Source organism: Chrysochloris asiatica, unplaced genomic scaffold, assembly GCF_000296735.1.
Source record: "Chrysochloris asiatica unplaced genomic scaffold, ChrAsi1.0 scaffold00009, whole genome shotgun sequence".
Classification (NCBI taxonomy): domain Eukaryota; kingdom Metazoa; phylum Chordata; class Mammalia; order Afrosoricida; family Chrysochloridae; genus Chrysochloris; species Chrysochloris asiatica.
The window spans coordinates 23,684,456-23,699,642 of NW_006408527.1; the positions used below are offsets into that span (position 1 = coordinate 23,684,456).

General features: G+C 39.1%; 1 protein-coding gene across 1 annotated transcript in view; it reads left to right on the forward strand.

Moving 5' to 3' along the window:
- The window catches only part of KIF14 (kinesin family member 14), a 68,821-nt gene that overhangs the window by 13,072 nt on the left and 40,562 nt on the right, over positions 1–15,187 (forward strand). Inside the window, exons 8-15 of the mRNA XM_006834162.1 lie at positions 1,061–1,177; positions 1,659–1,774; positions 3,673–3,845; positions 5,193–5,340; positions 5,565–5,628; positions 10,229–10,413; positions 12,155–12,257; positions 13,270–13,430. Of these exons, the coding sequence (XP_006834225.1) occupies positions 1,061–1,177; positions 1,659–1,774; positions 3,673–3,845; positions 5,193–5,340; positions 5,565–5,628; positions 10,229–10,413; positions 12,155–12,257; positions 13,270–13,430 (1,067 nt within the window). The remainder of the gene's footprint in view (positions 1–1,060; positions 1,178–1,658; positions 1,775–3,672; positions 3,846–5,192; positions 5,341–5,564; positions 5,629–10,228; positions 10,414–12,154; positions 12,258–13,269; positions 13,431–15,187) is intronic.

The following is a 15,187-nucleotide window of genomic DNA, read 5'->3' on the forward strand; positions in this document are numbered from 1 at the left end:
ATCAAAAGATAAAAGTTCAATCATATAACGGTATAAATAGGATTTTATGGCATATATACAGGTAAGCATCACTTAGTGTCCATGATGCATTCTGTGAATTATAACCCTATGTTGTCTGATGTTGTTTGAGCCCCTGGGGTTACTGTGCGGCATGTGGTCCAGACAGCTTCTGCTCCAGACTCATCAGGTGAATACTTGACTGAGTCCTGTGCAACTGTCACCCCCTTCTCTGCTAAGCCAGCTGTAGGGAAGGCCAGGTCACCAACGACCACCTGCCCAAGGAGGGGGGCAAGAGGGCCAATGGCGCCTGAGCTAGGACTGCAGTGCCCAGACTGCATACCATTGGTGGCTTTTGGGAGCACACTGGGCAAACCTTGACTATACTGGGAGACGACCACCTACCAAATTGTGGGAGCCGAGTGGGATCAGGGTTGGGAGTTTGGATCTTAACCTCCATTGCCACAGAATAGGTGACTTCTGGGCAGCACACAACAGCTGTGCAGAAGTGGGATAAAATATCTTTTAAAAAAATCACCTATGGACTCTACTGTTCAAATGAAACCTCCCAATACTATATATTTTAGTATGTAATCTTTCAGTATTATAATCACACTGAAACAAACGTAACAAAAATCTATAATAATTTTAGGCTATTAAAATTATTTGCAAAGATAATTTTTAGTAACTATATAATATCATTATATATAAAGGTTATCTCTACTGTTAGAAATTTATGTTGTTTTTAAATGTTTTACTCTTGTAATGCTGAGATAAACACATTTTTGCATAAAGCATTTTCTCTCTGAATGTTTTCTTAGTATAACTGAGTAGTTGTGGGATTTTATCCTTTTAAAGTCTTTTCTTTTATTTTGACATGATCCAGCCATTGCTCAGTATTATCTTTTTAGTAGAATGTGTGAAATTGATATAATAAAAGATCACAGATTTAAGAAGGGATGCTTTAAAAAAAAAAACAATGTAATTTTTCCTCTTGAAAATGTCTGCTATGATAGCAAAGCACTGAAGGACGTAAATGATTTTTACTATCCTTTTGCTACAGACTGAATTTGTGGAAGGTGAAGAACATGATCATAGAATCACGAGCCGCATTAATTTAATAGATCTGGCAGGCAGTGAGCGCTGCTCTACAGCTCACACTAGTGGAGACCGGCTGAAGGTAATTGTGTTACTTTTCTCTTTTTGATGAAATTTATTCCTGAGGATCTTATTATCAGATTACAAACTGAATAAAAGTTTACCCCCTCAGAAAAAAAAGTATTTTTAGCTGCAACCTACAGGATACATGGCTGTGGTTTAAAAAGGAATGCATACACTGTGTTTATGATTATTTTTCAAAGAAATAATTTCAGTGAATTCTGAGTTGTAAGAAAGTTGATAGTTTGTGGAACAAAGTACTTATTCAGTGAGAAATCCGTTGTGTGAAATTAATTTATTGCTGAGCAGTTATTGGAAAGTTCTGGTGTGATGTGTAGGATAAACACTGGACTGCTAACTGTAAGGCCAATGATTCAAACTCACCAGCCAGCCGCTTTCCAGAAACACTATACAGGATTGCTGTGAGTTGGAACTGACTCCATGGCACTTAACAATAACAGCTTTTTGAAATGTTTCTTCTTTTTTTAAAATCTTGTCTATAGGAAGGCGTGAGTATTAACAAGTCCTTGCTAACTTTGGGAAAAGTTATATCAGCACTCTCTGAACAAGCAAACGGAAAGAGAGTTTTTATTCCTTATCGTGAATCTGTTCTTACATGGCAAGTATCTCTCTTTTTTTTTTTTTCTTTCCTTTTATTGTGAATTAGGTGAAGACCAAGCAGATCAGGTTTCCATTCAGCAATTCCAACACATTTCGTTTGCACTTTCCACAATGTAACGTCATTTACCCTGGTTCCTCCCTGTGTTTCCCAATTCCATTCCTCTTTCTTTCCTAACCCTTCTGAACATTGTTCTGGAGTAAATGCTGCTCTTCTGATCACAAATGGTTGACTATTCTGAGGAGTCTGTAATTGTTTTACTTACATACTTATCTATAGTTTGACTAGTATTGAGTCAGAGGGATGACTTTAGTTGTAGAGCGACTAAGGGCCATTGTTTCAGTGGTTCCACCTGTCTATCTGACCAGTGACCCTGGTCTTTTTATGAGTTTGAATTTTGTTACACATTTTTCTCCTGCTCTGTCCAGGGCCTGTTAATGTGGTTCCCTTTCATAGCAGTTGGTGGTGGTAGCTGGGCACCATCTAGTTCTTCTGGTCTCACAGTCATGGTGACTGATGTTCAGCTGTTCCATTAGTCTGTTGGACTAATACTTAGTAAAGATACTTCCATGTGTCTTTGATTTTATTCTCTCTCTCTTTTTTTTATTTTTTGATCTAAACAGAGATAGATCAGTAGTTGAACCTGACATGGCCACTCGTGAGTTTTTAAGACCCTAGTTGCTTCTCACCAAAGTAGAAAGTAGAATATTGTTTTGTGGACTGTGTTATGTCAATTGACCATGGTGTCTCCTAAGACTATGGTCTTGAACACCACAGGCAAGTGTGTTTTGTAGTGAATACTGTAGGGCAAAAACTAGTAGACTGACTTCATATAACATTGGGATGGAGAAGGAATATAGTCTAGTGATTTACAGCATAAACTTCAAAACCAAACTACCTAGATTTGAACCTTAGCTCTGCATCTTATAAGGTCTTTGACTGTGGAAAAATCACTTAATGCTCTGAGCCTAAGTTTCCTTCTCTGTAAAATGGGGATAATGTCAAAACTTATCTTAGGACTGTAGTGAAGATCAAATGATCAACATCAAGCTCTTAACATGTAGCATGTGCTATATGAGTATGAACAACTATTATTGTGCTAATTAGTGCCTAATATGTGGACACATACGGTACCACCATACATACTGCTATGGGTGAAGTGAAATTAATGATTTTTGTTTGGGTTACGAATTGGACTGCGAACCACAAGGTCAGCAGTTCGAAACTACCAGCTGTTCCGTGGGAGAAAGATGAGGCTTTCTGCTCCTGTAAAGATTTACAGCCTCGGAAACCCTGTACAGGGTCGCTGTGGGTCGGACCCGACTCCATGGCACATAACCACCACCAACAATACCCAATGGTTAACATAAAGGTGCTCAATAAATGTTTTAATTTGTAAGTGTGTATTTCCTTTTAGATTTATTCATAAGTGTGAGCCACGAGGTCAGCAGTTCAAACCCACCAGCTACTTCTTGGAAACCCTGTGTAGGGTTCCTGTGAGTCGGAATCGACTCAGAATTGACTCAAGGGCAGTGGATGGTTGCTCCAAAAGGTTGTGATAGAAATGGAAATGCACAGATGACCAAGACACAAGAGTCCCTTTCCTGAAGTAGCTTGCAGTGAAGGAAGGAGAGAGGTATCTTACTAAATATATGATAATTGACCATATCTTAAAACCTCTTCATAGATTATTGCTTTGTGAAATAGTATAGAAAGCATAAGAGAAAATAGTGGATTATGAGATGTAAATATAGCTACAGATACCAAAAAATATTAAAATATTTAAGTGCATTCTGAATTACATACTCTACTAATTTGTTTTATGTTTTCTAGATAATTACTGTTACTCAGTTTTTGTGAAGCAAAGTCTGATTATGACATTTATTTTTTCCTTGAAGGTTATTAAAAGAAAGTCTGGGTGGAAATTCAAAAACTGCAATGATTGCTACCATCAGTCCTGCTGCCAGCAATATAGATGAGACTTTAAGCACACTTAGATATGCTAACCAAGCCCGTTTGATAGTCAACATTGCCAAAGTAAATGAAGATATGAATGCTAAGTTAATCAGAGGTGACTATTTTTCTGAAAATTTGAAAAGTACTTTACAATAGCTTAGTCTTGCAAATAAATTCTAGTCTTAGAAATATGCAATCTAAGAGCATCAATTTTTCTTCTTTCTTTTACACCTTATAATAGGTGCCAGACTACTGGTGTGGTGCTGTAGGATAAGTACTGGACTGCAAACCACAAGGTCAGCAGTTCAAACCCACCAGCTACTCCTTGGAAATACTGTACAGGGTCGCTCTGAGTCAGAATTAACTCGATGGTACTTAACAATAATAGGAACCCTGGTGTGGCTCTGTAGGATAAGCACTGGATTGTGAACCACAAGGTTGGCAGTTCAAGCCCACCAGTCACTCCTTAGAAACCCTATACAGAGTTGGGTATGAGTTGGAACTGACTTGATGGCACTTAACAACAACATAATGGATTCTAGCCATTATTCCACAGTGATAGAGGAAGATCAGGCAATGGGAAAGAGAATAAGTAATACGGAAGAAAACACTCGGAAATTGTTTTATAGGACTAGATTGTAAGTAATGGGAAAATAGCAGGCATAGAAAAATAATTTTATAGACTGAATCACAGAGATGTGCAACAAACTAACACTAGTTATTTGTTTTTTACTTATGACCTTTCGTCCATTGTCATTCCCTTATCAAGTCTGCTGTTGCTTACTGCATTGAGTCAAAGTCTGTTTGATCTTGAGTTTCTAGGCCTAAGCTTGTTTATGCTAAATACTGCTTTCTGTTTCCATCTTAGTAATCATCCAACTAGGGTAGAATTTACATACCTGCAAGGAATCTTGATTATAACATGCTTTGTTTTTGCTTATACTCCTTTATCCTTGGGCCTTTTAACAGCTGAAGGTAAATAACACTTTATAGGTGTGATCCAGAGTAGAATTACTTTTCTGTATCATAGTTTATCTCTTCATCTGGATCCCCTCTGTTTTACTAATGGAGCCATTTTCACCTGAAATATATATTTTAAATTCCAAGTTGAAACATTTTTGATCTATATTCAACATAACTCATTATTAAGCTTTGCCTAGGGCAATCTCAGCTTATGTCTCTAGTCATAATGTTGTTGATGGTGGCCCCTTTCCCTTTCAAAAGCATTCCACTTTGGCCATTCTGCTCAAGGTTGGGGAGTATTTTTTTGGGTCAAAGTTAGGTAGAAATATATGTAGGTCATACAAGGGAAGTAAAACTGATTTCCGTAAATATTCTCTTTTATTTAATTCAAATAAAATAGAAGATGGGGGAAAAAAACTAGAAAATGGGAAGATTCTGCCTGACATGGAAATTATTATGTACCAAATACTATCTATCACACATCTCTGTAAATATTTAGAATTGAAAGCAGAAATCGAAAAACTAAAAGCTGCTCAAAAAAATAATCGGAATATCGACCCTGAACGATACAGGCTCTGTCGACAAGAAATAACATGCTTAAGAATGAAACTGCATCAACAGGAGAGAGACATGGCAGAAATGCAAAGGTAGGGTGCAGTCATTGCCTCACATTTTCAGTGTGTGTCCTTAGGATGATAGGACAAGTGGGGGCCTGAAGAAGACATGAAGTCTGTCTTCCCACCTTCTGTGTAAATATGGCACTACACCCCTAGACAATCATATTTTTAAATATTCTCATTCCTGTATATCAGGGTGTCTTTAACTCTGCTTTTTTTTCTTTCTTTTTTTTGTGGGGGATGTCTTTGGAAAGAGTGTGGAAAGAAAAGTTTGAACAAGCTGAAAAAAGAAAACTTCAAGAAACAAAAGAGCTCCAGGTATTTCAACTTGCTAAACTGATTTGAAAGTAAAAGGGTACTACATCAATAAATACATAAATTTAATTTTTCAGATACTTACTATATACTGACTCTGTACAAAGCAATACCCTAAAGAGAATTAATATAAAGAATTGCTAAGATCAAGATTGTGGTTGCTTACAGCCCATAAGCTATTTGGAAAGTTAAAATAGAAGCAAACTCTCTAGTTATATTCAGTTGGGCTCAACAAACATTTCAGAAGCTCTGTGTTGGGCTAGGAACACAGAATGCCCACCCAGGTTTGTAAGATGTAGTTCTGGTTGCAGATCTCAGGGTGATTCAGAAGGAAGTTGGTTGTTGTTGGGTACCATCAAGTTGACCCCAACTCATTGAGGTGTCAGTGAGAATTACCCCATGGGGTTTTCTTGGCTGTAATCTATATGAAAGAAGGTCACCAGGTCTTCCACCTGTGAAGCAGTTGGATGTGTTCAAACCACCACCAAGTACTTAACAAAAAGTACCACCCAGGCTCCTTGAGGAATGTTTAGAGAATATAAACAGATGACTGAAATGTGGTATGCTTAATTAGGTTGAACTATATGAAGCTGTCATTTTTTAGGTAGGTAGTGGTTAAATACTGGCAGTTTCATATGATTCAGCCAGCCTAAAGCAATGAAAAGTGTAAGATGTAGGAGAGAGGAGGGACTAAAAATAATTGAGGAGGTGGTTTATCAAGGAAGAAGGGCCCACTAAGCAGTGTTTTGCACAATAAGCAGCAGGGGAATTCTGTGTTCAGATATAGAGGCACAACATAACTTATTGTATGAATGCCCGGAGAATTATGGTATTTTGTATGGCTAGAAATTAAAGCTGGTAGCAGAGATTAAGAGAGATGCAGGTCAGGATATAATGAGGAACTTGGATTCAGGAGATTAGGAGCCATTGGTGATTTTAAATGGAAAGGGAATGAAAAGAACAGACTTGTGTTTTAGAGAGGCTTCTCTGGTTACAGTGTGAAAGATGGATTTAAGGGAGGGAAGAATGAAGATGACAGAGAAAAGGAGCTCATCTAGGAAGCTACTGCTGTAGTTAAAAAGCAAGAGATGATGAGAGTTTGGAGTAAGGCAGTGACAATGGGATTCAGTAGTGGAAGAGCTGGAGTCAAGAGATGGAAAGGAGGTAAAATTGACAGGCTTGGGAATGTTTTTGGGTGTGTGGGTTGATAGAAAAGACAAGAATGACTCCCAGGTTACTGAAATGTGTATATCACCATTGTAATGCTGAAGGAAGAAGCCAGATAACAGTGAATTGAGAAGTGACCAAGAGATGAAGAAATGGAGCTACACACAATTACCCACCCACTGCCACTGAGTCAATTCTGACTCAGACCGACCCTAGAGCCACACACACAGACTCTGAAAATCTTAGATGAGAGTTATAGTAGTCAGAGATGAGGACTTTGAAGTTGAGAGAAGGGTTTTGTTTGAGCAAAAAACAAAAAGAGCACTAATGGGGGACATCTGGCCCACTTGACCTAGCTCTGCGCAGACAACCTCAGTTCCAGCAGTCGCATTGTTGTTAAGTGTCGTCAAGTCGGTTCCAACCTATAGCGACCCGGTATAGGGTTTCTGAGGAGTGGCTAGTGAGATTGAACCGCAAACCTTGTGGTTCAAACTGATTTTGCAGCCAAGCGCATTAACCCACAGCACCACACCAGGATCCCAGCCATCACATTGTTGTTGTTGTTGTTGTTAAGTGCCTTCGAGTCAGTTCCGACCCATAGCGACCCTGTACAGGGTTTCCGAGGGTGTAAATCCTTACGGGAGTAGAAAGCCTCATCTTTCTCCCGCCGAGCGGCTGGTAGTTTCGAACCACTGACCTTAAGGTTCGCAGCCCGATTTGTAACCACTACGCTAGCCATCACATTAGGGGTGAGTTAATTAAATGCTTGACCAAATATAGTAGGCTAATTTTTTTTTTTAAGTTTTTATTGTGAATTATGTGGGATTACATAGGAGGAATCAGTTTTACACTCATCCTATCATATTTCATTTCATTGTAATGATTACAATCCCCTCCATGCATCATGCATCATCAAACAACCAAAGGTTACACCACACAGGCCTGCTCACCCCCCCACCCCCCGCCCCAGCTGTCAACACACAGCCCCTCTCCTTCCCTGAGTCCAGTGTCCCTAGCCGCTCCATCTGCCCACATCATCATCTCTGCATCCATTTCTGGTATCACTGCTTCTCTGGGTAGGTTCCCACATTCCACTCTTCTCATTTGATGGTCCCAGGGACTTCTGCTCCTGGACTGCAAAATCAGTTATCCCCTCCCTTTCTTACAAAACATCTACCTTTACATTTTCGACCCTCACAATCAGTCTTGATAGCAATTATTCACTATTGTACCACAAGAGTCTTATCCCCATCTCCTTTCATTAACCCTGTCTCAAAAGATTAGAAACCATTCAGTGGAGATTTTACTTTCCCCAGCCCCATCTAGAACTAGGCTCCCTCTTGAAAGCTTGTAAGCCAGTCACTTCTTGCCATTGTAGCCCCTGCATTTTGGATAGCCAATGTCTAAGTTGCCCATGCTTGTCAACCCTGTGTACCAAGGGGGTAGGAGTGATCCTCGCTGTAAAGATTTGTTCTCTTTTCTGAGCTACTAAATCTGTAAGTATAGGTAAAGTTCATCAAATTTTAGCGGGTTACTCTTTTTTTCCTCTTCTTTCTTCTTTTAGTTGAGTTCTGATAATCCAACCATCGAAACCAGGTCAAGTGGGTACTATTTGCAAGTGTGGATGTTCTTGTGCATCTCCCCACAGTTTATATCAGCTGGATGCTTCGATCTCTGCTCTAGTCCTCTGTGGCCATGTCATTGCCTCTGGACCCAGGAGTCCCCGGGTCTTGCCATACTGCTGGCCAACGAGGTTTCCACCCGGGTTCACAGGAGTCTATTGAATGTGGTCGGACTTAGCTCCCAATTTCATTGCTGTTTTTCCGCCTCTTCCCCTTATTGGTGACCAATGTGGTCGCCAGCCAGACCACATGCCTGCTCATGTATTCCCCTTGATTTTTTTTTTTTTTCTCAAGCTGCCCTTTGAAATTTTCAGGTCAGCTCTTTGACTTTCTCATTTCTTCCATTTACTTTTTTTTAAATGTTTTATTGTGAATTATATGGTAGTTTACATGAGAGAACTTTAATTTTACATTCATTCCATCATATATCATCTCATTGCCATGGTTCCAATTCCCTCCATGTATTATCAACCAGCCAAAGGGTATATCCTAGAAACCTGCCACCTACACTTCCCCCTCCTCCCCTTCCCCCCAGTTTTTGGTCCACAGTCCCTTTCCTTCTCTGGATCCAAAGTCCCCAGCCGCTTCATTGCTTCACGTCATCGTCTCTGTCTCCATCTCAGGCAGCTCTGTTTCTCTGGGTAAGAGTAGGCTAATTTTTAAGTTGACAGTTTTCTATGGTCTGTGAATGGTGTTATAAACTTTGACAGAAAAAAGGCTCCCACTCTTGGTTTAAAGATTGGAGGAGACTCAGAACAGTTTTATAGGAACCACAAAACTCCTTGATGGAGTGAAGTGTTCTAAAAGAGATTGGAGAAAATGGGTGAAAAGTGAAGGTATTGGCAGTAAAGCAAATATTTCAAATGATAGGTATGGAAATCCTAGAAGAATTCAAAAAGATTAAAATTCCTAAAATTCCTTGGGAATGGCCATTCCAGGTTCCTAGGAGAGGTGGATTTGAGTTGACATTTGGGTCAGATCTTAATAGGTAGATAAAAGGAATAGCGTATTTTAGGAAGGGAAAAGTGTATGAGCGTAAAGGTGGTGAAGATTCAAGTGTGTTCAGAAGAGAATGTGTGTATTGGAGTGAGCAGTTTGTGTAAGGTCATTGTTGTTAAATGCCACTGAGTCGGTGCCAACTCATAGCTACCCTGTATGAGGTTTCCAAGGAGTGGCTGATGAGCTTGAACCACTGACCTTGCTGTTTAAACTCACTTGCAGTCCAGCTTATTAACCCGCAGTGCCAAGTTATGGTTAGTTCATTAAGGGCTTAGTTTCCAAAGTCATTAATGACTTTGAATTTTATCTTATTGGACATAAGAAGCCATTAAAATGTTTGACCAGGGAATTGACATTTTGATAGTACCTTTTCAGGAGAATTAATCTGGTGTAGAATATAAGATTGAAAATGAGAAATTGTTGGCAAGGCAATCAGTAGGATGCTACCGAAGTTCAGGTTTGAGTTGATAAGGGCCTAAATGATGTAAGGCGATGGCAGTGAGGATGCAAAACAAGGACTGGATCCACTCTGATGACATTAGCATAATTTGGTGATGGATTGATATGTGAATGGACTGAGGATGGTGAGGAATGAAGAGTCAACAGAACTCTAGATTTCTATGAGCGGTGCTCACTCTTAACAGCAATGTCAGAAAAGAGAGAGATTCTTAGAAAGAGGAAGAGACTTTAAGAAATTTTGAACTTTTTGAGACTTCGCACTGAATGATTTGAATTTTTTACTTAGAGCATACAGTTTAGATTAGTCTAGCAATTTTGTATTTATGGTTAATGTTTTTTTCTCTGACTTTCACTAGAAAGCAGGAATTACATTTCAGATGGACAACCACTTGCCAAACCTTGTCAATCTCAATGAAGATCCTCAGCTATCAGAGATGTTGTTATATATGATAAAAGAAGGAAAAACTACAGTTGGAAAGTATAAACCAAACTCAAGCCATGATATTCAGTTATCTGGGGTGCTGATTGCTGATGATCATTGGTAAGTTAATCTTAAATGAGGCGTTTGTGCATTTTTCAATAATCTTCCATATTTTGTTAACATGTGGTTACCTTCTCATGAGGCAGCAGTTTATACAGATTCTTTTATATAGTTCTTCATACTCATCTTTTAGCCGTGAAAAACAGGCCTACTCTGTGTTTCCAAGGATTATAGGCCAGTTACTCTCAGTATAAAATATTTTGCTCTCTATCTGTGTCTTGGTGTACTTGATCTCTCGTTGGTTGAGGGACAATTTCTTTTCTTATAATTGTAATCATGTGTATGAAAGCAAACTTCCAGCCATCTTACTGACAAAAGTTTTGGTTGGATTAACAAATTAAAAAATTTTGTTCCATATGACCTTCACATGAATGGAATGATACAGTATATGTGGGTGGGATGGTAGTGTGTGCAAACTGTTTTAGCTCTTCATTGTTTTCAAGATTTGTCCATGTGGATGCATCTTCATTTTCACAGCTGTGAATCAATCCATGCCAGTACACAAATTTATCTGTTCATTTATATTATTACATTTTTTTGTTTTATTGATAGACATTTGGGTTGTTTTCAGGTTTTTTTTTTTGCTACCACAGTATTTCTATTGATATTCTTGTACATGGCTACTGGGTAAAGTGTAGGGTTGGAGAAAAAGAAGAAGACCCCCAATATGTATTGGCACAGTGGTGGCAGTGATGGGCTAAGGCATAGCAGATTGTAAGGTTGGCCCAGGACCAGACAGTGTTTTGTTCTGTTGTACATAGGGTAACTATTAGTCAGTACTGACTCAGTGGCACCTAACAATGACAACAACATGTGGCACTGCAGGTTAATGTGCTGGACTGCAAGGTTGGTTTGAGCTGCATGGTTGGTGGATCAAGCTTAACAGCTGCTCCTTGGAATCCCTATACAGGATTGCTATGAGTTGGAACGGACTCTACGGCACTTAACAACAACATTCTCTGAATACAAAGACTCAGAGGAATATGTAGCATTTATAGTTGATTTTCTGGTCAAAGCCCAATTAAATTGGATGAACAGGGAGTAAGATTTTCTCTCTCTACTTGTTCTTCCTTTGAGTTCCTCCATTTTTCATGTGAGGTGAAAGTATATATGGTTCTATCACTAAAACTCATATAAAGCAAGAACCATAGAAAAGTAAAAATAAAAACATTTAAAACTATTCCATTCACAGGTAAACACTGTTAATATTTTAATAAGGTTTTCCCTTTAATTTTTTTCAATGTTTCTTTTTTTGTTTTGCTTAGTTTTCCATTTTGTGGAAAAGGGGCTGATATTTTCTTAAAAAATGATAATAAAAATACAGGTAGTAGTACAGTGGCTTTGTAGGATAAGCACTGGACTGTGAACCACAGGCTAGTGCTTCAAGCCCACCAGCTGCTCCATAGGAGAAAGATGAGGATTTCTGTTTCCACAAGGATTTACAGCCTCAGAAACCCTATACAGGGTATGAGTCAGAATCTACTGGATGGCACTTATTATTAATAATATCAACAGTAATCACAAGAGAGGCTAGGGTTTTTCATGCCAAAAATTTCAATTTCTAGTTGGAGCAAAAAAAAACAAACAAACAAACAAAAAAAACTTTTAAATTAATGTTATAACAAAATGACATGAAGTCTGATGCTAAAAGAATAAGCCAAGCAGAATTATCCTGTATTTCCTTCTGCATATTTTTAACATGTCCTATAATTATAACAGTATTCTTCTTATATCTTTACAGTGCTATCAAAAATTTTGATGGGACAGTGAGTATTATCCCAGTTGCAGAAGCAAAAACTTATGTAAATGGAAAACATATTTTGGAACCCACAGTATTACATCACGTAAGTTGACTATTTTGAAAAGAGTGTTTTACCTTAAGGAAAACATTTAATTTCTTTAAGTCTCAGTGTTCTCCTCTCTAAGATAATGGAGTTGAAGTAGATGAAAGGCTTTTGCAGTTATGAAATTCTCTTTTTTAATCAGTTCAAAGACTATCTTCCTTTAAGCAAAGATCAAAGTTATATCCTTATGACCAGTACTTGCAGAGTAGACCACTGACAACACTGTGTGTCCATTAAAGAGCTCCGCTTTGGAATCAGGCCAGAAAGGTTGACACCCTGGCTCTGCCACTTGCTGTCTGTGTGACCTTTAGTAAGGAGGTATGGTGGCTTAACAGTGGAGTGCCCGGCTGGTAACTGAAAAGTTGACAGTTCGAACCCACCAGCCTTTTTATGGGTGTAAACACCTGGCCATCTGCTCTTATAAAGGCTACATCCCAGCCAACTCTGTGGGGCAGTTCTACTCTGAATATAGGGTCACTATGAGTCAGACTCGGCTTGCCAGCACACAACAACTATATGACCTTCATTTAGCAAGTTATTTAACTAGATGGTTATTTAATAGTGCCCAAATTAGAAAAGTTTTGTAAGAATGAATAATTGTCTCAGGACAATCACAGGCAAACAGAGGCATAATGGTTAGAGAGAGAAAATACAGAATGAATACAGTGGGGGCTTCTTACCTTTCAGAGTGGCTGGGAAGATTAAATAATTCATGTATAGCTTTTAGCACAGTGTCTGAAAGTAGTAAGCTCTCAGTGAATACATGCTGTTAACTCTGTTCTTTAGTTTATTCATTCCTAAAATTGGAATAATGCTATGAATCTCATTGAGTTCTTATGAAACATAAATGAGGTAACATGCAAAGTATTTACTGCATTGCTTGGCATATGCAAAGTATTTATGTTTATCATTGGCAATACTAGACTCTTTTGAATTATTGCGCATAGTGATTCGTCCCATGTTTGTTTGTTCAAACTCACCTCAGTTTGTAAATTTTTTTTGTGTGCTTTAGGGTGATCGGGTAATTCTTGGAGGAGACCATTATTTTAGATTTAATCATCCAGTGGAAGTCCAGAAAGGGAAAAGACCATCCTGCAGAGATACTTTCATAAGCGAGGGCCCAAAAGACTTTGAATTTGCAAAAAATGAGTTGCTCATGGCTCAGAGATCACAGTAAGTATTAGTGCTGCTATGAAATAGTAAGTACATGAGAGAGGTAACAAGAGAGTGTTAATCACGTTGTGCTAGTTTCCTGTAGTTAACTCTTTGGGTGCTGGTTTGTAGTAATCCAGTCTCTTTTCTTGGACTCCTCGTGTGGATCAGCACTGGACTGCGAACCAGTGTCAGCAGTTCACACTCATCTTCAAAGGGTCACTATGAGTTGGAGTCGACTCGATGGCACTTAACAACACCAATCTCTTTTCTTGGTATAATGGATTCCTTATGTAATAGTCAGTCAATTTCTCAAGTAGCTGGTAGGTCCTTTGTTTCAATTTTTGCCTCTGTCCTTTCATTTCTTCTTTAAGTATTAGCCACCTGCCTTCTCTACCCCATCCCCCCAAAAAATAAATCCACTGCCAGTGAATTGATTCTGACTCATAATGACCCTGTAGGACAGATAGAATTGCTATATAATGTTTCCAAGCTGTAATCTTTATGGAAGCGGACTACCACATCTTTCTGCTGTAGGGTGACTGGTAGGTTAGAACCATAGACGTGTAGGTTATCCTGCACCATAGGATGCAGTAGCAATCTAACATTCCCTGTCAAACGAATCAGGACATTTCTTACAGTGCTACCGACTATAAGAGTAACAATACAAATCACTTCTTGATCATCACTATATGCCTTATTCATCATTCAACAAATGTTTATTGAGCAACTGTTATGTGCTATCATGGTACTAGGTGCTGGGGAATAATTGAAATGTAATTTCCTGCTTCAGAGGAATTTATAATCTTGTGAGGCTCATAGACAGATATGATGTAGTGCTATGGTAGAGTACCTTGACAGAGTCCTCTTTTATGTGGTGTGGAATGTCATGGGGAGATACTTAGTCCAAATCAAGGATCAGTGAAGACTTCCAGAGGAGATGCCCCCATTAGAACTGAGTCCCAAGAAACTATAAAAAGTAAGCCAGGAGCAGACCATGGGAAGTTATCTAGTGCTACTGTAACAGAACTACCACAAAGGGTGACTTTAATGAACAGAAATTTATTTTCTCTCAGTGTAGGAGGCCAGAACTTTGAATTCAGGGTACTTGCTCTAGGGGAAGGCTTCTATCTCTATCAGGTTTGGGGGAAGTCCCTTTTATCCTTTCAGCTTCTGTTCCTCACTTCCTTAGGGATCTCCATGTGGCATCTGTCTCCCCTGACATGTGCTTCTGCTCCCTTTATATCTGCTCCCTTTATATCTCAAAAGTGGTGTGGCCTTATTAGTATAACAAAATCCTATTCCAAAATGGGATTGTATCCATAGGCATTGTTATTGATAATTGCTGTCGAGTTGATTCCAACTCATGACAACCCCATGTGCACAGAGTGGAATTGCTCCAAAGGGTTTTCCAAGCTGTGACCCTTTGGAAACAGATTGCCAGCCTGTCTTCCCAGGTACCTCTAGGTGGGTTCAAACCACCAACCTTTCATTTTGAGCACGTAACTGTTTGCACAACCCAGGGACTTAGCAAAGGTATCCCACCAGAAACTCAGTTCTGCCATTGAATCAATTCTTCCGTATAGATTCTGACACACAGCAACCCTGCGAGACAGTGACATTGCCCTGGATGGTTTCAAGGCTGTCAGTGTTTATGGAAGCACACTGCCACATCTTTCTCCCATGGAGTTTCCTGGTGGGTTTGAACTAATGACTTGTTTAGCAGGTGGGCACTTTAACCACTGTGTCATATTTGTATTTGGGGAACCAAATTTAGT